The 24,767-nt window shown below is 42.6% G+C and overlaps 2 protein-coding genes across 3 annotated transcripts in view; one reads left to right on the top strand and one right to left on the bottom strand.

Moving 5' to 3' along the window:
* Positions 1-13,229, bottom strand: part of AHRR (aryl hydrocarbon receptor repressor) — an 82,331-nt gene extending 69,102 nt beyond the window's left edge. The window contains exon 1 of one of the 2 annotated variants that reach the window (XM_021528787.4): positions 13,090-13,229. The gene's annotated coding sequence lies outside the window, so the exon portion shown is untranslated. Of the gene's footprint in view, positions 1-12,669; positions 12,992-13,089 lie in introns of those variants that run through there. The other variant, XM_085571803.1, reaches the window with a different exon arrangement.
* LOC146768343 (uncharacterized) lies at positions 3,574-23,926 on the top strand. The gene is made up of 6 exons (XM_085561485.1): positions 3,574-3,639; positions 4,315-4,454; positions 5,541-5,633; positions 12,762-13,167; positions 13,811-13,910; positions 23,588-23,926. The coding sequence occupies exons 1-6, from the start codon at positions 3,574-3,576 to the stop codon at positions 23,728-23,730; spliced, it is 948 nt and encodes a 315-aa protein (XP_085417611.1). The 3' UTR covers positions 23,731-23,926.
* Positions 23,927-24,767: the final 841 nt, after the last annotated feature.

Below are 24,767 nucleotides of genomic sequence, written 5' to 3' on the forward strand. Positions count from 1 at the left end.
CTGTTAGATGCCTTTTTGTAATATGCACTTTACCCTAAGAGAAGTTATACTTAAATTAAATAGAAACCGTTTAGTTGAATGCAGGCATACTCAGGAAAAAAAAAATCTTTGGTAGCTATAGGAGGTCAGATTATCCAATGATCTCTCCTTTCACAAAATTTTATTAATCTTTTCCTGCCCAAATGTAATCACATACCACGCATTCAATGCCTGAACTACAAGAAAGGGTTGTGCAGACCACAGCTTCAAAGCATCACAGCTATTGAAGAGCCAGCCTGAGAGTGGGAAGGTTGTGTGTGTTCTCATCCCCACTGTGCCACGGCGCCGTGGTGCAGTTTCACCAGCAAAGAAAGAAGAGGCTGGGGCTGGAGAGTGGCTTGGCTTTTCTCAGGATTATGTGTTTCCACCTTGGCAGGGTCAGCTCTGAAAAAAGGTTTCCAGTCATGATGGCTCACCAACAGGACAGAAATCTACCTGCCTGCTCTCACTAAATTGTGATTAGCACATTTGTGCCAAGATTTCTGCTTCTAATGAATGGTCATGTCTTAAGAGAAAATATGGTGCCAGTTTTGGATATATCCTTGTAAATAGCTGAAGCAGCCCCACTGAAAAAATAACTGGAACAAAGAATGAATAAGGGTTGTGAAACTGAGCCCCAGAGTCAGAGTGCAAGAGCTCAAACTGTTTGGGTTATCATGAAGAGCAGCAACAGAGAACTTCCGTACAATAAGTAACTATATTACGTAGGAAACAAACATTTCGTGACAAGAAACAAACATTTCTAGCAAGATCCAATTTACTGAACTTGAGGCTAATTAAATTCAAATAACAGTTAAATGACTATCAAAATAATTTACCAAAGCCTGTAGAGGATTCTCCATCACTGAGCATTTTTTCATCAAAACCTTTTTCTTAACAAAACTAATGGACCTGTGTGGTAAGAATTTATTGAAGGATGTCCAATTGTCCAGTTTTACATTAGATTGAAGCAAGATCACAGTGGCTCTTTCTGGGCCTAAAATTTCCTTTTCTACCTCAGTTATTTCCCCAGTGAAAGAGCAGTGGGTAAAATCTCAAACATGAGGAGTTTTCAGACGACTAAAAAAAGTATTTAATGCTTGATTTAGAGACGGTGTTCTACAAGTATAAGGCATCATATGTTGTCTGGCAAACATACATTAAATCTCTCTTTAATTGTCTTTGAAGAAAATGTGTACAAATTTGTCTACATTTGGAGCTTCTAGGAAAAAATCCAGCTTGCGTGTGCTTGGGAGACTTGTTGTAGTCTGACAGTTATCTACAGCTTCTGCCTGAGCTGAGCACACGTCATCCCCTTCATTCCTCCTACAGGTATCTGCACTGTGCATGTGCATCCCTGTGCACTTTGCAGGGCTCCCCTTTGAACAGCAAAGGCAGCACTAGACCTTCCCTCTTGCTGTCCCTCATCATCCTGGTGCAACAAAGGACTCCAAATATAAGGCATGGGAGCAAGGAGCCAGCCATGGGAAGGACTGAAGCAGATTGGGACAAGGCAGGGAGGGATTGCAGAAGGCTTGTAGTCCTGAGGCTCAGCGCCCCTAAGACCTGCAGAGAGATGCTGTTCTCCAAAAATCTCCAGAAAAGGACAGTTTGGGAGCACTGCTTTTGTATTATCATTAGGAATTCAAAGTAACTATTGCAAATTTGGGGGTTTGCCAGAAATAAGGTGGCCGGCACCTCCCTACTGCAATTTCCCTTCTGAGTCCTTTGTGGGTTGCTTTGCCTTCACTGCCTGCCTTACAGGAAGCAATCTGAGCACCTGCAATCTGAGCAATCTGCAGGATGCAAGGCATGAGACTACAGCCTGGGACACCAGAGGCACCAGCCCTCACTTTCTGGGAGCCTTGGTCTGTTCTAAAAGCACTGAGCACTCAGAACTGCATCTGGAGGCAGCCAGCACTGAGCTCTGAATGAGCGTGAACCAAAGGCTGCATCTTCTGGAAAATCATCTCCTGAGTGCCTGGCATTGAGTAAGTAAGTATTTCAGGTTTATCACTTCTAATAAATCCATATGTCTCAGCAGTATAATAAAGATTGATTCAGTGGTTGATCTGATGCACTTAAATACAAAAGTCACAATTATCACCGAATAGTCTGTGACAAAATTAATAGCACTTTTTCTGCGCAGGATTTGAACAGTGTGTAGTACAGAGCTAGGACTATGAGGTGAATGAGGATAATAGAAACAAAATACACAACTTCTACTTTAGTAGGAGATTAAGTTTAGTTCCTGTCCACAAAAGTGAGGAATTTAACAGCTGGACTTGATGTTCTTAGAGGTATTTTTCAATCTAATTGTTTTATGAATTTATGTTTACTCCTAGGTTTCCTAATTTGCAAGTGCTTGACTTTAAAACAGATCAGCCCTTTGCTCCAGGATGGATATGTAGCTACACTCTTCACAATGATTTCAATCGTTATTCTTCCTTCACAAACAAGTTCATCAGGGGACTGAATTGTCTCATCAGCCTTTCTTTTTATGTTTATATAAGAAAGCCTGAAATTAAGTTCAAGGACACTTCTTTTGAGCTTTAAGGATGTAAATAAATATCTTCTTAAAAAAGCTTAGATGCAGTTTGGATGGGTTTTTTAAAGTGATGTTTGAATAATACAGCTGTTTTTAGAACTTCTAACATGCACTCTGTCGATGAGGAAGGATACACATGGTAGCACATATAAAAACACACCAGAAACATTAATAGTGGGCATATGTCTGGCACAATACTTTGTAGTTAGTGGAGTGATAATTCTTTCTACCAGGCTTCACTTTGGTCCTCCATTGTCTATGCCACAGACCTTCTGAGGAAAACAAAAGGTTGCCACAGCAGCTGGACTTTTCATAGGAAGGCATGAGCAGCGATGAAAAGTTTTTCTACAGCTGGGGCATTTAGGTTATTGTCTGAACCATATGGATTATTTGATGACTAACAAGACAATCAATCTTGCATTGCAATCTTTCCCTCAGTCAGGATATTAGTGTAGCATGTTTCAGTTTTAAGCTCTCAGGGACATAATATCTTTGAGATCTCTGTCCCTGTGTTCTGTTTGCTGGAACCTGACTAACAGGTCACAAGAAAAGCAGACGTCATGAAAGCGTAAGCATCATTTCCATAGCAAATCTGACAAAAACCAGTAAGATAGGTCAATTAAATGTTTCTACCATGAATGAGTAGTGTAGCAAGGCCTCAGCTCAGCTGTCTTCTACCTAGAGCTGGGTTCAGGTTTTGGGAGCAGCTTTATGCAGGCAACACAGAGCTCAGTACAGAGAACAACTCAAGCATGCTTGTTTAATGTACATATAATTTCTCAGACAGGTTCTGCCCAGATTTATCTCTGTGCTGTCATGATAAGTCTTGTAGAGCTAATTAGTTACTCAAGTTTAGGCAGTTCATTAGCTTGTCTTCAATTTTAAGCAAAGGATTAATATCCTTAAATAAAAGAGGATAACAATACTCCTTTGAATTAATTGTGTCACGCTTTTTCACAAGACACATATGGCTGTGCACTGACTGCCTATTGGTTTGTTTTATCCTCATGGCCCACTCCATGTTCCACCATAAGGTGGTATATGCTCCAGCACACTCACACCACTGTGATGGGGTAAATTAGACATGTTACTTGGAGTCACAGAACTAGCCACAAATTGCAAATATAATTAAGGACTGGTCCTCCAAACTCTCTTGTAAGTTCACTGGCATTCCTGGTGTTATTTTCCCAGCCACCAATGTTTTAATACCCTGCTTGTCATTTCATCACATTTCAACTGTCTGAGGTTTAGGTTCTCTTTGAAGTTGTTCTCTTGGAACAAGGATCTTTGATAAGACTACTTGTCATCCTGCATCCATCTAAGGCTAGACTAGAATTGTGGTTGTATTGAGTTTATGTGGCCAGGTTTTGGTAGCAGAGGGGCTACAGGAAAAGATGGCTTCCATGAGAAGATGCTGGAAGTTTCCCCCATGTCCAGCAGAGCCAATGCCAGGCTGCTCCAAGGTGGACCCAGAACAGACCGAGGCAAAGCAAATCAGAAATGGAAATAGTGTCTCTGTGATAACATATTTAAGAAGGAAAAAAAAAGGTACTATGCAGAATAAATTGTGCTCAGAGAAAAGAGGAAGAAGATGCAAGGGGAGCAACTGTGCAGACACCAAAGCCAGTGAAGAAGGGGGAGGAGGTGCTTCAGGTGCCAGAGCTGAGATACTCCTGCAGCCTGTGGTACAGCCCGTGGTAAGGCAGTTGTGCCTTACCTAACGAGAGATTTTTTTTTTTTTTTTGCAGCTCATGGACATCCACAGGGATGCAGAAATCCACCTGCCGCCCATGGAGAACACACACACCAGAGCAAGTGGATACCTGAGAGGAGGCTGGAGCTGGCTCATGGCAAGGATCTGCAGACCCATGGAGAGTGTGTCCCCATGGTTTGTGGGGATCTGCTGGAGCAAACTGTTCCTGAATGACTGCACTCTGTGGGAGGAGACCCACACTGGAGCAGTTTGTGAAGAACTGTAGCCTGTGGGGAAGATTCAGGCTGGAGAATTTTATTAAGAACTGTCTCCTGTGGGAAGAACCCCACCTTGGAGCAGAGGAAGATTCCTCTCTCTGAGCAGTGGAGAAACATGTGCTGAATTGACTATAACCCCATTCCCTGTCTCTCTGCACCATTGTGAGGCTGGAGGTACAACTGGCAAGAAGGGAGTGGTGAGGGGAAGGTGTTTTTAAGATTTGTTTTACTTCTCAATATCCTGCTCTGATTTTGATTTGTAATAAGTTAAATTAATTTCTGAAACTGAGTCTGTTTTGCCTGTGATGATAATCAATAAGTGATCGCTTGCTGCCCTTATCTCAGCTCATGAGCCTTTTGTCATGCTTTCTCTCCCCTGGCCAGTTGGGGAAGGGAGTGATAGAGAGCTTTTGGCGGGTGCCTGGCATCCATCCAGGGTCAACCCACCACTTTTGGAGTCAATGCAAACAGCACGATAGGAAACACTGAATTATACAAATGGAGGCTATGCATAGGTTGGAGAATTGAATAGATAAGACAGAATCACCAGCAACCATTTCTAGGAGTTTTCTGCTGTAAAGCCAGTGCAGAGCACAAGTAAAATATGTGGCAGCTCATACATTTTGAATAATGTTTTTCCATACATATATATAGATCATATATAATTCATTGGTATCGTATATTTGCACTTTTTCTGCACCACTAGAGACAGTGTGGAAAGAGAAAAAGTGGCTGCCTTTGGCTCAGAGACACAGCCTGTCCTCAGAGGAGCCTGTGTAACACCAGGATAACACAACATAGTATTTCTCCAAAGAAAAGAAGCAAAAGAGACCTGGATCTAAGGCCAACAAAATGGAGACTGCTCTGAAAGTTATGAAATGTATGTACAATTAGGAAGGCAGGCAGGAAAACCAGTAATACAGCTAGATATAAAATCAGCTTTTTGGGGAGATGCAATCCTATTCTTCTCCAGGCTTTGCTCTTCTGTGTTGCCCCTACTCAGTTATTCAGTGGAAGAAAAGGATGAACTGAGGATGAACTTACAAGAGCCCCACAACAGAGGTTCAGTAGAGCTTAGATATCTGAAGATCCAGAGGTAAAAAAAACCAACAAAACAACAACTAAAAAAAAACCACCCCAACCTTTCAGGGACAGAAAAAAAAGAAAAGGTGTTTATCTCAAAGTTTGAGATGGAAAATGGGAATGCAGAGAAAAATTGAAATTAAACATGAAGTATTTTCTCCTGAAACTCAGAAAGTTATGTTAGCTTGATGCTTAAATTGACATTATTATTGTTACCGTTGAAGTTCAGTGTTTTAAAATGTTTGTGCCACCATTGTAAAAACCACTTAGTTTGAAAGAAGCAGGTCACAGATTGGCAAAACACAGCAAGAGCCAGGCTGCCATGTGAGTTGTCAAGCTTTTGTTCAATTCTTGCAAGTCTTCAGTTCAGTGAAGTACATGAAAATCAGAATGGAAACCCAAAGGTTCCTGTTTTGTCAGATACTGAATCTGAAAACAAAAGTAAAAATAAAACCTGATGTAGCTAATAATTTTTATGTAAATACAGCTAAACAAGTTATACTGGTTGAAAGGCTGTCTGGTTTTGTCTGCTGTGCTGACAAGGCACTACTCCATTACCTTGGTTTGGATAAGTACTAAAATACAGTGCAGGTTCTTAATTACCAATCTATAAGGCCCATGCAAACATCACAAAGCTCATCAAGGCCAAGTGCAAGGTCCTGCATGCGGGTCAGGCAGCCCCAAGAACAGTCTGGGCAGAGAATGGATGGAGGGCAGCCCTGGAGAGAAGCACTTGGCTCCAGAGAGACCTTACAAAAGCCTTCCAGTACCTAAAGAGGGCCTACAAGAAACCTGGAGAGGAAATTTTCACAAGTGATGAGATCAAGGGTAATGATTTTAGAGTGAAGGAAAGTTTAGATTAATTGTTAAGGATAAATTCTTTACAGTGAGGGTGCTGAGCAGTTGCAGATGCCTCGTTCCTGGAAGTGTTCAGGTTCAGGTTGAATGGAGCCCTGAGCAACTAGTTGAAGGTGTCCCTGCCTATGGCAGTGGGGTAAGAATTAAAATCTTTAAGGTCCCTTCCAACCCAAACCACTCTAGGATCTATGATTCTGTGTTTTCCTCTCCTGAAACACAAATTCCTCCTTTGTAAGCAAAATATTCCCGTGATGATTTTGAGATCTATGGATATATCTCCCTTTTTCATTAGTTATTTGACAATATCTGAAACTTTTTGTTGTAAATACTTTTACTGTTTTAGAGACATGTCTTCAGAGACAAAAATATGTTTAAATACATTTTCAAGTTAGCTACAGTACTACTCTCTTCTAATACTACTTATATCTATTACTACCCTAAAGTAGCCAATATATAAAAATTAATTCTCATTCACAATTCTTGCAGTGTTGTTTTCTATATGCTCATTTGTGTTTTGATTGTGCATTTTTTGATTTTAAAATGTTAATTTTCATAAATAAGTCATGACTACAACTATTTCACATAATATTTTTAGGGCAATAGATGGGAGGAAATTTGTCCTCTTGCCTTCAAAACTCCCAGAATTTTATTTGTCTCTAAGATAAAAAAGCAAACATTTTATTATATCACATCCTATCACAATATCACTTGTCTTAAAGCATTTGTTACTATCCAGAACCACCTGAAACTTAAAGAGAAGCTAGTATAAGATTTACTGATTCACATCCACTCCTGAAAAGTAATAAACAGGCATTTTTTCATGGAGTGAAAATCGCAGGGAATCTCCCCAATTACAGGGTAGGAGAGAGCTCTTTCATCTGCTTTTATAGCCTGCCTTCCCTCCCCAGTCCCTTAACACCCGTCTATCCCAAGACAGAAAGATTTTGTTAATCATTGCAAATGGGACTGAAAAGACCCTCAAGAGACTGTACAGAACATCATTCCCTGCTTCATACAGAAGCAGCTGTACCAAAACCATTCAGAGGTTGCATATCTGAGAAATGGCTTGTGAGCATGAAAGACTTGTCTGTTTTTTCTAGCTAAATCAATTGATTTAATAAAAAAGTGCCACATCTTTCTAGTCTTTTACAGGCTTAGGCCATCATAGCTGTAACAACACAGCTGTTAAACCCCTCCCCAGCAATGCTTATACTGAAGAAGTATGGTTTCTATGAGTACCCCAGAGATTTTACTCCGGCACTTAACTATCAATTTTTTTTTTCCTAAGCATCTTAAACTAAATTTTCCTTACAACACAAGATAACACATGATTCTACCATAATTTCTTGCCCTAACCTAAATTAGTTTAAATTCAACTCTGCAGCTAATCCTACATTTCTGATGACTTTTTACTTCTTTCCATTTTCTTGTTTCTAGACTAAACAATTATTCTAATATTTTTTTGTAAGTGATGTTTTTACACATCTAATAATCCCTTTTGCTCTCCTCTGGACTCTTAATTTTATCTGCAATTTTTTCTCAAGTACCCTGCCCCCAAAGGAGTGCAATACTCTAGCTAAGGACCTACCTGAGTTGAGCTGGACAAAAAGATTAATTTACTTCAGAAAAAAACATTTCTATCCTTACACACCATTTTTACAACAGTGCAGTGCTACTGACTCACGTTTAGTTTGTGAACCACCACATTTCCACATCCTTTTCTCCTTAGCCATTCCCCATGCTATATTTGAGTACATGATTTATTACTGACTAAAGATAAAACCTTTGCACTAAACCTTATAGACTCATATCCTGGTTGGTTCCTGGAGGCTTGTGACTGTCAAAAATCACTCTGAATTTAACTTTTATCTTCCAGAGTGCCTGAGACCTGTTTGGTGACCTCTGCAGGCTGAATGCCCACATGCTCTGGCCCCTCATTTGAGACATTAATGAAGTAGGGAACAGTCTGACAGATCCTGTGGAGTGCCAAGCTGGATGGTAGTCCTCTCAGTGTATCACTCCAAAATCTCTAATGCCTATCTATACTCGTTGCCCACAAAAAACCTCATCAAATTTTGTTTCTCTATAAATGGCTTGAAACAAGAAGAAAGCACAATGTTTGTAGAATGATTCCTCATTTTAGGACAAGGAGTGAGAGACTCAATCTGTTAAGTGCAGTAGGAGTTCTCAGATATCAGAAAAAACACGTTTTGGAGAAGCAAATCCCTGTGAGAGACAACGAGGCCAAGGACAGCTGCTTTCCAAACAATGCTGCCCTGAGTGTGAGGTGAGAACATAATAATTGAAGTTCCAGTGAAGAAAAAAGTTCAAGGGATTACTTAGCATCATGACTCCCAGGGATCTGTACCCTACCAAATGCAGCAAAGAGCAGCCAGGAAAGAGAGACAATGATCCCAAAACTGCCACATGTTCAGCTTCACTCTGTTTCAGCTGAAACGTTACAGAAGAGAGAGAAACCCTCTCAATGGTGGGTTTCTACAGTCCTAAGGAGCAACAAAACTTGATTTTATGTGAACATATGTTTTCAGCAAGCTAAACATACTGAAATGACCACCATTGTGCATAAATGCTAATACAGTTAAAGAGTAAGGAATAAATATCTAACATATTAGAGAATGCACAGATATTGCTGTTGAGTACAGAGCAATAGCCCTGGTGCACCAGGCAGCACGGCAGTCGTAGAACAAACAAGTCTGCAAACACCATGTTTTGCAGCCCAAGCTTCATGTGTACTGAATCATGCAAATTATTTGTGTTGCCTGCAGATGCAGCCTTAATTCAAAAGCATAGACAGTATGGCCCAGCCCTTGAGAGACAAGTACCTGGGTACAGACTAAGTGCTTTGCTCACAACTGCTCATACTGAAGACCTTCCACTGACACAGACAGCTAAGCACTGCCACCCTGCACAATTCTACACAGCCATCCTGCACTTGCCCTGTCACTCCAGACCAGATGGAACCTCTCAGAGGCAAAGGATAGGATTCAGAATAAGGTTTCAATGTAAAAGAGATACACGGGTCCCTTGTGATTGTAGCTGCACATCTGTGAACTTAAGGGTTGCACTTGAGTGAACAGCTTCTACCTGGTCTGTGCTGAAATGGTCGTATCGCACAGTGGCACAGGAAACCTTGTGGGTTCATAACTATTTGGGGTGCATTTAGTTGGCATCATCGTGCTGGCATAATTTTTTCCACCCCACCTGTGCCACCCTGTAAGTCCATACATTCAAGTTTTGTAGTTACCTATGACGTATTTGATATGTTGACAGGAGTACCACACAGACAGATCTTGCTACTGAAATCTCAAAGTTCAAGACTCTGAAGGTAAGTTGAATTAAATCCAACATGACTGTGAACAGCTCTGTGGGAGCTCTGTACAGACAGAGACATACTCCTAAAGCATTTCTGCCTCAAGATGTTCATCTGGTTCCTGACTCTCAGTCAAATTCCTTGCAAAGCACCTTGAAATTTTCATTCTTCGTGCAGACCCAGAAGGGTCACCTTCTTGGGGAAAAAAAAAAAAAAATGCCTAATTGGTACACACTAAGCTGCAGATTTGCCATCATGTACACTTTCTTTGCTTTGACCTCAAAATGTTTGTAGAAACTCTGATCTGCTGTTTCCTAGTGGCAATTTGCATAGAGGGCCAAGAATGAAACTACTTCTCTCAAAAGCAGGAGCAGCTCCCACTTTTGCTTGACAAGTATGGCTGTATTTATATATATATATATTTATATATATAAGCATGAATATATATATATATATATATATTAGCATGTACCTCTAACTTATAAATTACTTTTGCACCAGCTGGTAACTGACAGAAAATTAATTTCTAGGGCAAAGATATCTGTTTGCTTCTCACACCTTGTTGCAGCAGTGCCCTGTTCCGAGCACCAGAAAGCACTGGGCTGCTGCAGAGTCCTCCTGTCCCGCTTTGCCATGGCCGTGTGGTGACAGTGCCCACCACCAGTGACCTGTCACAAACATGGCAGTTGGGAAGTAATTGTGTGGCAACGCTCACACTGGCAAATATCCCGTTGCCTACCTCACAGCCAAACCATGCTGTGCTCTGCCTGTACCAGGGAAGCAGGCTGGAGCTTCCTGCTCTCCAGGTAACCCCCTTCAAGTGGGAGTAGGAAGGGTTGAGGAAAATCCCACTTGTGCCACTCAGGCAGATTGGGTTAGCAGCTGATGAATTGTGTTATCTGAGCTATAGCTTAGTCCTCATGGGTAAGCCAGCTCAAGTTGAAAACATCAACACTCTTCAGCAAAGAGTTTCTGTGTGTGGACATGACTAGAATTAGAAGCAATGTCTGAGTTAGGACTACAGTTATTCCATAGTGAAGACAAGTCCATGTTATCCAACATCCCCTTCCTGGTCTTCAAATATAATGGTTATTCAAACATACTGTAAAAAAAACCACCCTGGCTGACACTTCCTACCCAAACTTGGCAATTCCTTGAATTTTCCTCCAAAATCTGCTTTGTCCTAGCTGTATCTGGGCACAAAGAGACACTCCCACATCCTTTACATTCCAGTTGGGGCTAATTGAACTCACATGTCAGCATGAGTCAGCAGTAATTACCAGGAATATTAAGGGAAGATTTGGCACCAGAGTTCGATTATTCAATAGCAGATCCCCCGTGTTGAGTGGGGTCTGCGATTGGATCAAACCCGTTAAACACACGACAGCAAAAGCTGTACTGAGTCCTCCAGTCTCATTTAACTACACACGGGCAGTTCCTGATACTGAAAGCATTTTTACTATATTTTTGATATATCTACAGAAAGGAAAATCTAACAGAAAAATAATTTCTGAGTAATAAATCCTCCTCTCTGGAGTTTAAATTTGTTTATACGCTGAAACCGATGAATCAATATTAGAGAGGCTGGCTGGTTTTTGTAAGCACTCTCATTGCAAGCAGGGCCTAGAAATGCATTTCCTCCTTACAATTCCTAAGCAGAAATCTGAATCGATGGGAGGCTGAAGTAAAAATATCCCCCCCCCTCCGCCCCTCCACGGTTCAGTTGAAATTAAAATCCTGAAACCACAACAACCCAACTTTTCCACATATGAGTGTTTGTTCCCCACCGCTCTTCTCAAAACGGTTCCCCCTCTGTACACCTTCACACTGCAGACTATGTAGCCTTGTGCTTCCAGAGCTGGGGGCTGGAGGTGTTTGCACACTAGCCCAACACAACCCCTAAAATTTTAATCTTCTCCTCGACACTGAAGAACACCTGAACACACTTTTATGGTCAACTATGGCAAAAAAATCATTTGTCACAAACATATACGGACACAGAGACGAGGTAGAAAAGTGAAAAGTGAGGACTGTTTCAGCCTGTGTTGGCAGGGGATGAAGGAGCAACAGTGTTAAAGTCACTATCAAAACCGTAACTGGAAACTCTTTGGATCTTAATATCTCTGGTATAAGGTACTTTGTTTTTCACGGAAATAAATTCTTGCTCTTGGTTGCAAATTAACTGAGTGTCTTGCCAGTGAATTTGGTCTTGTCAGTCATTAAGTCTCTCACTTAAATGAAATTTTTTAGCCTTAGCCCTGAATCATATCGCTCTCTATGTTTTCATAAAAGAGAACTGCTTGATTTTATCTAGTACAAACACATGTGCATCAACATTCTTCTCAACAGACTACTTCTGAACTCAACCAGATCATTCAGTTTTATTTAAATCCAGTCCTTATTGTCTTTTTGAAACCTTCAACTACCAAACGTCAAGCATACTCTTGGTTTTTTTCTGGAGGGTTTTTTCCTTTTTTTTTTTTTTTTTTCTGGTTAAATAGTCCATCTCCTAGAAACTCACTAAATGACGCACAAACATTGTTTGTGTCTGTCTTCAAGAAATTTTTTTTTAATATGATATAACTTGGTTTTATGCTATTTAAATTATTCTTTTAAAAAGATGTAAAACTACACCTTCATCCAAAGACTTACAAAATTCTTGTTTGCTAAACAAAGTAACACGAAGTCAGAAAAAGCACGAGAGCCTTTTCCTCACTGCTTTTTCGCCCTTTGGTATGTCAAACTGAAACACAACAAGAATCCGTAGCACAGAAGTTATAAAACGCTCAAAATCATTTCCAAGTCAAGTACTAGCTGACCCTAAGGCAAACCCACCCTGCCCAGTTCCAAGCGAGCGCACCTGGGGCTCGGAAGAGGCAATGTGAAACTTTAGTTCGCTTGTGTTCCCCTCGAAAGGTCTCTCGAAGCGTCAGTGGAAAGGATGTGACCAAGGTGTCGCGGCGGGGACCTCCGCTGCCCCGATTTCAGCCCTCGGGACAGAGAAGCACCGCTTGGGCATCACCCATCCGAGCGCAGCCCGGCGCCGGCGCCCCCGGGGCTCTCGCCTGGCAGAGAAGAAGCGCGTCGCCCGGCTGGAAGGAGCGCGGCGCGTCCTGCGCGGCTGCGGTCCCAGCGCCGCCGACACGGGCGGAGGGACCACCGACAGCCCGGGGACAGCGAGGGGCGAGGCGGCCGGAGCCGACAGCCCCCCGGTTCCCCCGCACAGCCCAGGCTGAAGCCTGTCCTGCCCGCCGCGAGCTCCCGGGATGCAGCGACTTACCCCACGGTCCCCGCCACGACCCGGGGGCGCAAACTTTTTCCGGGCGAGCAGAGCCCCCGGCCGCGGCGCAGGGCGGAGGTGCGGGAGCGAGCGGCGGAGCGGGCCGGAGGGCGGCGGGGGTGGGGAGGATGCTCGGGCGCCGCGTCCCTCGTGATCCAGGTGGCGGGCGGGCGGCCGAGGGACGGGCGAGCCGGCGCTGCCCGCTCGCACGCGATCCGCGCCCGCCGCGCCCCGCCGGCGCCAGAGGGCGCTGCCGGGCGGCTCCGCCGGCGGGAGCGGCGGCGGGGCCGGGATCGCCGGGATCGCCGGGATCGCCGGGATCGCCGGGATCCGCCCGGCGGGACCGCGGCGTTCGGCGCCGGGCTCCGCGGAGGAGCCCCGCGGAGCCGGGACGCCGCTGCCCGCGGCGCGGTGCACCTGCCCGCGCCGCCGCGCAGCCCGGCTATCCCGGAAATTTTAAAGGGGAAAGTGCCGTGCGGTCCTTCCCCGCCTCGCGGATGTACGGGGCGGACTCAATGTCCCTGCACCGGTGCCTCTGCCCCCGCCGCCGCTCCGCCCGGCCCCGGGGTCGCTTGCCGCCTTGCGCGGATCCCGCGGCATCAGCACGGCTCCCTCGGCATCACCGGTGCCTTCAGTACAGCAGCGCATTCACCGGCTTCTCCTGGAAGCCGAGTAGCTGGGGTAATTTCTTTAACTAGCGGTGTTTGTTTTATTTCCCCAGAACGTTTTGCCGACGGATTTCTGGTTTGTACTGGAAGTGGCAAGGGATCCCAGTCAAGCGGCGAGGCCTTCTGCGAATGGTGTTAGATGCTGGAGTTCGGGTAAGTACCTGAAGTGGCACTTTTTATGGGAGGCTTAAGGAGAGGACAGACGAAAACAGAGAAGGCTGATGCAGAAGATTCAAGGTAACAAAGTGAAAAACAGTCCTCTCCTTGGTGAAGTGCTTAGGGAGGAGATCTAAACTTTGAAGTCACAGCAGACTGCTGGGACTGGCTGCTGTGGGGACAGACTGTCTGCTGCTCCTCAGCCCAGGACTACCAAGGTGTCCCCTCAGATGAGGATGCAGTGGCAGGTACCAGCCATCAGACAGCAGTGCCCTAAACCCACTGCCTTCACCCCTTGACACAGTGCCTCTGCTGTCTGTGATTTATATCCACAGGCACTCCTCCAGGAAAGGTAAATTATCAAGGTATAGGTGGCAGGAATATAGGGGGGAAAATTTTTACTTCCTATATGTGTAATACAGGAAAGCAAAGAATTCTGCTATTGCTAATCAGAATATTTTGGGCTGGAAGAGGTCATTAAAGATCATCTAGTCCAATCCACCTGCAAGACTGGAGCATCTTCAGCTGAATCAGGTTGCTCATCCAAACAGACTTTGAACATATCCATGAATGGGGCATTTACCACCTCTCTGGATGACATGTTCCAGGGTTTCACAACTCTCCCCGTAAAACACTCTTTCATTTAGTCTGAATGACCTAATAGATGTTTCATCCATATGCAGCTCTATTCTCAGGTTGCTTGTGGTACAGACTGAATAAAAATGCAGTGCCTGAGCACTAATTTACTGGGGAAGAAGAGGAGAGGAACAGGAGCACCAGAGATTACTTGAGTCTTCTCTCTCACCCTGGACAGCGAGTGAGGAGCGTGGCCCCAGCTCAATGGTTGGTCTCCATGGTTGCGCTCTAATGGCTTCCCAGCTTTCCCAGCTCTTCAGATCTGTCTCTCTGGAGTGGCATACACCTGACCTCATGATCACTATTAAGTCTTTGGTTTGACTACTCATGTCTTGGTTTTAGCAGGGAAACTGCATTTTGACAAATGGACCCACATAATAAACTTCTATCTCTCTGTTGCCCGTGTTGTTCAAGACGAGGGGAGGGGAAGCCCAGGCCCCAGCCCTCCTGTCCTGTGCATAAAGATGGAAGAGCCCAGCTCACAGGAACACTATTGTTCCAGCAAAATAGAACCAGTCAGTGTTGTTGATTGCTCTGTTACATCTTCCCAGACAGAGCCTTGGCTATAAAAATAGATGCAATAATCCACATGGACAGTTGCAATTGTAAATGGCATTCAAAAAGCAAAAATGGAATTCATAGTTTGACACAGACATATCCCCAGTCCATCAGGATGTGACACACTGGCAGCATGTCTGTGCCAAACTATGAATGTCATTATTTACTTTTCCTCCAAATGCTATTTACGATTGCAACCTTCACCGTAAATTAGTGTATATATTTTATATCAGACTTTTCTAAGTGGCTTTGGTATTTTCTGCACTTATTATTTTCACAGGATTGAATGCGAGTTAGACTACTTGGGCCACAATAAATCTTTGGGGACTACAGACTGTGCTTATGTTAGGACGACTTGCCAGCATAACCCTACCAGCAAAATCCAATCTGGCAGAGTCAAGGCCTATGTTTGGAAAGAAAAATCAAAGGCCATCAACACTGAATAGCTCTCCACTAGATGGAACAATGGTGCTTCTGCTGCCAGGCCATTGACAGGGAGTGATTTACCCAGAAGACAATTGGGGGGTGGGGGGATGGAGCCCAGAAAGTGCTGGATAATGGTGAGACAGTCATGGGATTGCTATTGTTTGTTGCTCCTCCTGGTGAACTCAGTGCCACAGAGGAGAGCCAGGGAGCTGGGAGGTGGTTTGGTGTGTGAAGACACGTCAGCGATCACTGACCAGATATGAACCAGCTTTGAATTAGAAATGGTGTCACCACATGGTATTCAGGTCGTTCTAACAAATCTCTTATCTCTTCCTGAGCTTCTTTGACTGGGACTGGGGCCCCAAGCTAGCATATGTCCATCTTGGAATTTGGACTCTCTTGCACCTGTCTGCATTGATATGTCCAAAGACGATGGTTCAGATGCTTTATGGGAGCTTATTCCATGTACAGCTGAGTGACCAAGCCTACAGAGAAAATATATGTGCGGTGTTCTCTTCACTCCCTGGATTTTACATTTTGTTAAAAGTAATTACACTTGCCAGGAAAGAATTGTTTTTCATAATTTCATGCTGCTGACTCTTTATACTTATACCGGCTATGTGCAGATCATTTTTATACAAGTTAGGCTTACTGAACAACTGCCAGATACTTCTGTTTCCTTCTTGAATTTTAATTGCTTACTTGCCCAGCATCTATTTTTAAAATGGAACTGTAAATGGAACAGTAAGTTCCATCACTTACCATAGATGCAGCGGGTCAGTGCTCTCCTTAATCCTCCTTTGCTCCTTCCTGCAGGGAATGTGGAAGAGTTATTAAGGAAAGTCTGATCATTCATGAGACTCACTGGTAGTCTATAATACCAGAGCTACGTCACCCATTTACTAAAATTTTCCTGACTGCGGTTTCAAAGTAGGCATCTTTGGAATATTAGTCTTCTTTCTTCCAAACTTGTACTTGAAAAATGTGTGTTCAATCAAAAGCCTGATTTGAACACTGAACTTAAACTCATCCACACCTTCCTTTTCAAGACCACCTGCCATTAATTTCTCATATAACCCCATTTCATTTCTGGAAAATAATTATCGACTTCAGTCTTCATCTGTCTTCTTATGGTCAGCATTATTTCGAGCACTTACTCAGAACCTCCATTTTATCTCTAGTGTTGCAGCTTTTTGACTCTAGCCAGTTTCTCATCTGTGTCCTTTTGCTTATTTTTTAATATTCCCCATTATTTTTAGACTATTGGGAAGGAAGGTGATTAGTATACAGGAAACTAGCAGAGAGCTGGAAGCCAAAGTAATTTTCTTTTTGATCCTTTAACTAACACACGGTATTTGAAAAAAAGAGACAGACATTCTTAATATTCTCCTAAAGACAAGCATTTCCTCATGAAGCAACACTGGTTGCTTCTTGCTCCTTCCATACTGCTTTTATAAACTCTGAATGTACAAAGTGATTGAAATACACTCAGTCTCCAGATTGCCAGAGCTAGCAATTTCAAACAACTTCAAATTAACTTATTTTCTTTGAATAGTGTTTCAGAATGATGCTATTTAAAGGGGAGGGAAAAGGCATATGAGATGTTTGGATAACATTCTTGTTAAAATGCAAGCTGTCCTCACTCTGGATTGAACTCTGAATATAATCAACTGATCATAATAAATGCAGAAGAAGTGAAATCACATCTAAAAAAGCATCTTCATGACCAGATATCTTGTTTGGGTTTTGTTTGGCTTTTTCTTTTCTTTTTTTTAACTCTTTTTAAAATTTTTTTCCATATTGTGCTTAGCTGGTATAGCTCTTCAAACTTACATACTTCTGAGGATTGTCTTTATTAACCTCAGCCGAGTGTGTTACATAGCAACAAAAATTTCATTGTCTGATCTACTTTTGCTTGTATTTACCACTCCTTAGAAGGCTGCAGGTTGGTAAGGCTGCTGTTTGCTTGAGGGCTTCTGAATGCTGCAGAGAGAAAAAGAGAACTTTGGTTTCTGTGCAGCTGCTGCCTTAATGCAAGGACCACTTCTTGCTTGCTTGCTAAGCGACAAACCTGTCTGGGATCCTTGGGGGAAAAAAGGCTGAAACTGCTGCTCTCTGGTGCCTGGAGCAGCACTAGAGCTGAGGTCTCAGCATCACTCTGGAAGTGACCTTGGAATTGAAACTTTTGTCTTCACTTCTCCACCAGGGAGAATGTTGACTTTAGTGGGGGTAAGACTGGGTGTCTAGCACAGAAAGTGTTAAGTGGGAGCACAAAAGCACCTTTACAAGCCAAAAGAAAAAAAGGAGATGAAAAGCAAAGTGTCTTAAAAGCAGAGAGCTCAAAAGAAGAATGAGTGCTTATAACAAGATACTTCTTGCATCCTTCTCTGGCTTTTGTCTGCTCCAGTTCTGTTCCACCAATTCCCCTGACCTATCTTGTATAGAAGTCCAAATGAAGCTGTGAATTGCAGTAAAATGCAAGGAGAAACATTTAATTCAATCATGTAGAGACTGGAGAAAAATTTTAAAAATTTATAGAAATCTAAACTCTATTTTCCTAATGGAAATAAGCAGAAAGGAAATTATTAGAAAATATTTATAACAACAAATTATGATATATCCAGTATGCTTTGTCATATTATTCATTTATTGTAAGAAATCATACAGCCAGCTAAACAAACTTGATTTCCTGAAGTATTAAAAGAGAATGCTAAAACAACAGGCAGAGCAAAGCCCTTACAAGTCATTATTGCTTATAAAATATCAATAAATGACTGCATCATGTCAGTGGATTTTTAAGTCAGTTCATTCCACATGGTCCATCTTCCCTCAGACAAGTCAACTGCTAAAAACAAGCAGTAAGTCATCCCCATCCTTTTATTTTAATACTGTTAAAAGTATTTGTTTTTATAACCAAATTGATTTAAGACTCAGCCTGGCCACAAAACATTCTAAACAGATGTCTAACTTGAAAGACACTAATATGCTTTCATTCCACACTGTTACAGAAATTTGGGGTGCATGCAATCTGAAACCTAGACTTTAAAGCTCAAAGGAAAACATATTTATAAAATATATATATTATTATAAATAAGTGTTTTAATAACGTATTCCAGTGAATATAAAACATGCTACACAGTTCCGTGACTGAATTAAAATCCATGCTGTCAGAAAAGTTGTTTTGAAACATTGGATTTAGGTACAGAGGAAATATCACTGTATTAGTACAGTGGATTTTGTTTATAGCTATAGAGGGCTCAGAGTTGAGAACATTTTTATTCACACATATATGAAGAATATGATGTGTTGCACAGCCCATGAGCTTTCATGACTGTGTGTAGCACTTCCTCTGGTATGCATCCAAAATGTTTCATCCTGAGAGATGCAATAACAGAGGAGCACCAAATGCTTCTTCCTTTGACCTTGGGCTCTGAGTTATGACAGTATGGTAACCATATTCTCTTCAGAAAATTGCCTGCTGCCTTGCTCTGTCTGGTGCATTGACTGATAAAGTGGGAATTGCACATTCATCAGACTCTTCTGGAGCTTTTCCAGTAGAGGATTAGGACTGCTAAAGAGGCTAAGCTCAAATCAAAGGGAGCAAAACCAACCACATTGAAGAGGGGAATCATCTTGATATTTTTCTGAGTCCTGCATAAGATAGAGGGTATTTTTTCTATGAGGTAAAAGCTCATGGATCTGATATGAAGCTACACCAGTGTGCTTCATCCCTGCACACAATTCACTTGGACAGTGCAGGCATAAGGAGCGAGTGTGGCTGACAAGAACCGACCCCACAGTGCTCCACCACTGTGTCTCCTAGCCTGCTCCTTCTCTACAGCCCTCTACAAGAGGCTACCTGAGCAGGGCAAATGAAGCTGTTTCCTAAAGGAGCCTCCGTCATATGAAGCCGAGTGATATGGGAACAAGTGCCAGGCTGTGATGTGGATGAGCAAAAAGGTGGTGCTGGTAAGGGATGTCCTTAGCTCAGTTCTCAGTTCTTCTGTGGAGAGCTTCCTGACAAACTTGGAGCAGCCTTAAACTGCCCCCTCCCAAAGGGGAGCAGCAGCCTGGAAACTGAGGATAGGGCACAGCTGACATGCTGAGGAAGACAGAGATGTAGATGAATTGTTTGCTCATGCTCTGAATGTCCTTATGAATTTCAAACTGTCAGAGCAGCACATATAAATTTTGTATGCTTGTGTACATGCATATAGTGATGAAGGGGAAGGTAGATGTGGGGACATTTTTGTGTTTTCATTGAATTTGAAATATTGACTACTGTAAACTGTAATTTGATGCCCAGTTTGAGCACCTGGACCTATGAGGTTCCTCATGGAGGATTTAGAGAAATAGAGGGATTGTACAACTGAATGAGAGCTCTGTATAAGCAACAGCTTCTTGCCTATCCTACCATAAATCTTGGTGGGGAATACCATACAGTCTCATTTTCCCCCAGATGATAGTTTGGCTGTTTCATGGGCATGACTTTGTTCCTAAAATATAAGTGTTACCAAAAGTGCAGATATAATGCACTGTGCTAAAAGTTCAAGTTAGGGAAAAGGCAGGGAAAAAAGGCAGTTGAGATAATTTTACAAACAAAATGAAGTTACTGGAGTAGACTGCATTCCTCAGGATCATTGTAAGAGGACAGCAACCGAATTTTTAGATCTAAAAGCACTTTGCTCCCTCAAAAAGGGGAGAATTGAGACAGGTGCTTGTCAATTCTTGTAATTCTTGTCTTTCTTGTTGTTTTTGTTTTTTTTTTCTCTCTCCCATTATTTGTATTATTACTATAATCATCAGTAGTATTATTATTTTTTCTGGGTTTTTGTTTCCATTATCAAACTGTTCTTAACACAAAAGTTTTATGCTTTTTTCTCATTGTCTTCCCATCCTCCTGGGGACAGGGCGTGAGTGAGAAGCTGTGTGGGATTCAGCTGCCAGCTGGGGTTAAACCACAACAACCTGGCAGTGGTGTAAACACGTATATGCTGATAGAAATTGGCTTTGGGAATAGTGTAGCTTAGAAGATAGGAAGTGAATAGGAAGGCCAATGGGTATTTAAGGCTGAACATGAGGTAATCAGACATCTTGACCCTACCTCCTCTTGGAATTTCTATCTGAACACTGCTGGAATCCAGGAGCTGGTAGCTGTAGGTGTGCTTTTCTGTATCTTTTTTGTCTTTCTTTCTCTTTCTCACTCTTCTAATTCCCTCTCCTTTGGAACTTTTGAGCAACTTAAAATTAAATGGGCTCAGAGTTCTTTAATTTGCATGGACCAAATTAAGTCTTTGAGAGGTGTTGTATGTTAATTGAATGTTGCACTAAACCTTTTGCCAAGGCTTCTCAATTTTCTAAAGTTGTCAATGAAGTCTTTTAGGTTGCTTTGATCTCTTGAGGATATCTTGTTGGTATTTCTCCCGTGTGTCTAAGACTATGTGAACAACCATAAGCCCTGTCAAGGACTCACCAAGCGAGTTCTTTGGGGCCTTACACCTGTTCTCATGGGGTTTGCCTGCTCAGTTTTGCTATATGCCATGTTACCTCTGTATCAACTGGCATTTTTAACTGCTAAACACCATTCAATCATCTCAAGTCCCTCTTCTGCCAGGTCATCTGGCAAGATAAATGCTTTCATCTTCCTCTGCTGTCATCCTTGGCCTTTCATTCTGTCTCCTCCTTTACCTTTTCCTTACTTCAGAGACACCTTTGAAATTCCTACAGGTTGTCCCAAAGGCCTCCCTTTCCTAATTCGAACCAGAAGTTTGGTCTTTCACTATCTCAGCAGGTCAGTACATTTCAGGAACAGGTGAAAAGCTTGTGTTTGGCAGTACAAGGTTCCATGGAAAAAATACAGCCAAAACTTGGTTTCAGTGTCTCTTTTCCATCTTCTTCACTGTGATTTATAGGAGACTTGAGAGAGTGGTTGATAACTGTACTATCAAAGAATGATACATATTGAAAACTCTGAAACTTTTTGTGAGGTGATTTCCTTTGTGATCCAAAATGTATTTTGGAGAAAACAAATCCTTACCCTGTGCAGTGCTCTGGTCTTGAGTATTTCTGTGATGGGGTTCATGGTGTGTTGGGATGGCTCATGAAATCCAGGTATGCAGCCCTGCAGGAGAACCAATGGCTAGGTTAGAAAGCTAATGCAGGGGAGATGTTGGGACTGGTTTGACTTCAGAGAGTGAAGGGGGAATAAGGTAAGGTTTCCCCTTTGATATTAAATACTTCTAGATTTTATGGTTAATTATAAAACACACTTAATACAATTAATTATGGAATTGCCTTAGCTCCTTGGTGGATACTTTAGATATTGGGGACAATTTTGGCATTCTTTGTAAATACAGGATGCACAGTACTAACAGGTCTCATGTTGAGTATCCTGAAATTATCTCAAAGGCATTGAAGTGTTAGAGTTTTGGTGTGGCAGGTCAGCTGAACTGGATGGCACTAGACCTTTACACTTACTTCTCCAGCTCTGGCTGTGCTAGCTTTGTCCCTTGCTTTCCCAGATTCTCACCACTAGAGCTGGGGGAGGATTGCTATCTTTTTTCTAAGCTTGCAAGAAGCAGACTTTTACTCTCTAGAAATAAAGGAGACAAACCAGAAGTAAACCAGACTGCAATGGCACACATAGAAGAATGTGCAAGTGCTCACATTCAGTCATTTTCACTTGGCTGCTAATTGTGATATTCTAGTAATAAAACAGAATTAAATAAGGAGCATATAGCCTTTTCCTCAGGGAATCCTAAGGAAATTCTGGCACATTTGAGTTTTGAAATCATCATACAAACCCCAGGCAGAGAGCAGTTTTTACTATCTTCCTGAAATGTTGCCGACAGGACAAGTGTTCTCAGGGGAAAGAAGCTGGCTGATATTGGGGCAGGAGGATAGTGTGCCATCTCCCATTTCTGCAAAGTCTTGTCAGGCGTCAGCTATCTGGTGCACTCTTTCAGGAGAAATCATCAATCTTGTTTCTTGGCACTTGTTGTCTGTCATCAACATCTCTTCTGTTGGCCATGCCTAAAAATGTGGATCTGAATGAGTGTACCATGCCAGCAATCCAATTTGAGAGCTGGGAGACATGACAGGAGTCTTGCCAAGAGTGCTGTTTGCCTCAAGTGGTATTGTTGGCCACTTTCAAATCCTTGATCATCATTCTATGCTGTAACATCACATCTGCAGCCTTAAACAAGCATTACAGTGTCAATACCACCAGGGTGCCAGTTTATCTGTCCATACAGGATTGTCTGCAACATCACTTTATCCCAGGGGCAGGCATCTGTTTTGTGTGATGACCAGGACCAGCTGATAAACTCCAGAAGGATTTTCCAGTGTGTGGCTTTTGACTTCTAGATTTTGCAACTTAGCCATACCACAACGCTATGGTGGAACTATACCATTGGTTCACTCTGACCCCAAGAGTGGTAACATGCTTCACATTTCTCCCTCCACCCCTCTCATTCTTCCCGTGAAGCAGCAGGTGATGTCATGCCTAGAAGCAAGAGGCAGCTGCAGAACAGCAGGTCTTTACAAATGGCTAGCCAGTCCTTGACTCCCCTCCTGTGATTGCCCCTGTGGATGGAGCAGGTTTACATACCCTTCTGAGACAAGAGATCACCTTGGGCAGCAGTGGGATTTAGTGCTGGATTCTTAGACAGGGGCATAATAGGACAAGAGGTTGTATCTGGTTCCCTCTGTCTTTTATAGGAGTTGGACTACAGTCCCACATCAGGACTATTGCCAGAGTCACTGTGGTGTGGGAAGCTCATCTACCATTGTCCTGGGTTGTAAGATAAACTTGTATTCTATTTGCCATCTGTTGGAGGTTGGGCAGGTTTGTTATCTTTTCCAAGAACAATGGTTTGCTATGAAGAGGTAATGGTTTGTTAATGGGCCATTGACTGACTCACTGCAGGCCTGGTAACGTAACATCATCCCATTGTGAGATGCTCCACCCAGAGGGGGAAGCCAAGCACTCTTTTATTGTATAAAGTGGTACCTTTTGGGGGACAGAGCAGCTCTCTCTTTGCGGGATTTCCTAGAGAAGCGGCTCCTTCGGCGGGATTCCCAGAGAAGCGGCTGGAGCGCGGTGAGGCGGCGGCGGCGGAGCTCAGAGGCAGCCCCGGCACAGAGGAAGACCAGCCCCACTGCCACCAGATCTTCAGAGGAAACTATACCCTTCTAAAGATCACCACTGCAGCTGCAATTCATCAGCCACTGCAAGAGGAGCAGCTGTCATTTCAACCGGACTGCTACCAACACCCCGAATCCTCAGGTTGTGGACTTTATCACTAGTTTTGTTTGTACCGATTGCATTTGCCTTTTTTTAAAATTGTTATCTAGTTTTCTCCTAGTAAAGAATTGTTACTCCCATTCCCATATCTTTGCCTGAGAGCCTTTTAATTTAAAAATCCTAGTAATTTGGAGGGAGGGGGTTTACCTTCTCCATTGCACAGGAAGCTTTTGCCCTCCTTCACAGACTCCTGTCTTGTCAAACCAAGACAACCATTCACCAGGATTCTGATAGTGTTCTTGCACTGTCTTTCCTCAAGAACGCTCTTTAAATCTCCTCAATATGCCACTTTTTGTAAATGGAAAGCCTTTGCTTGCTTTTGAGTGTCCAGATGTGCAGATTAGTTTTCCTAGTTTGGGAGTAAGAGGTTCAAGACGTCTTAAGCATTTTGGTATGTAGGTCTGGAAGCTGAATTGACTTTCTTTTACAGTTAACTATCGCTTGGAAAAAAGGCATACAAATATAAATTTGTTGGTGAACATAATACTATGGTCACAGATTTATACTAGTGGTGAGAAGCACATAATAATGCTCTTTTTGCAAATACGTTGATAGTTTTGAACTTTCAGAAATTTTGCTTATTTTGTTCGTCACCTCTGCCCTTGAGAGGCTCATCCTGTATATTTAAGGACAGAAAGTCACATGCAAACTCTGGTTTTGTTTTAGGTTCTTAGTGAAAGAAGCTAATACTAGAAAAAAATCGTGGTGAGTTATAGTATTGTCACAGCAATTTGTGCTTTTCATGTGTTCTAAGTAACTGAATTAAGAGAAATAGATTTCTGACCAATAGGTAAAATGTCAGGGTGCATCCCATTTCCCTCTTCCTCTCCTGCTCAGCAGGATCTGCTAATGTTATTCACATTCTTGTAACTTTTAAGGACAGATGTAGTTAGTGAGGGACAGTGAACAATGTTGGCTTAAATCTTTGT

The sequence above is a fragment of the Lonchura striata genome, chromosome 2 (assembly GCF_050655825.1).
Source record: "Lonchura striata isolate lonStrDom1 chromosome 2, ASM5065582v1, whole genome shotgun sequence".
NCBI classification, from domain to species: Eukaryota; Metazoa; Chordata; class Aves; order Passeriformes; family Estrildidae; genus Lonchura; species Lonchura striata.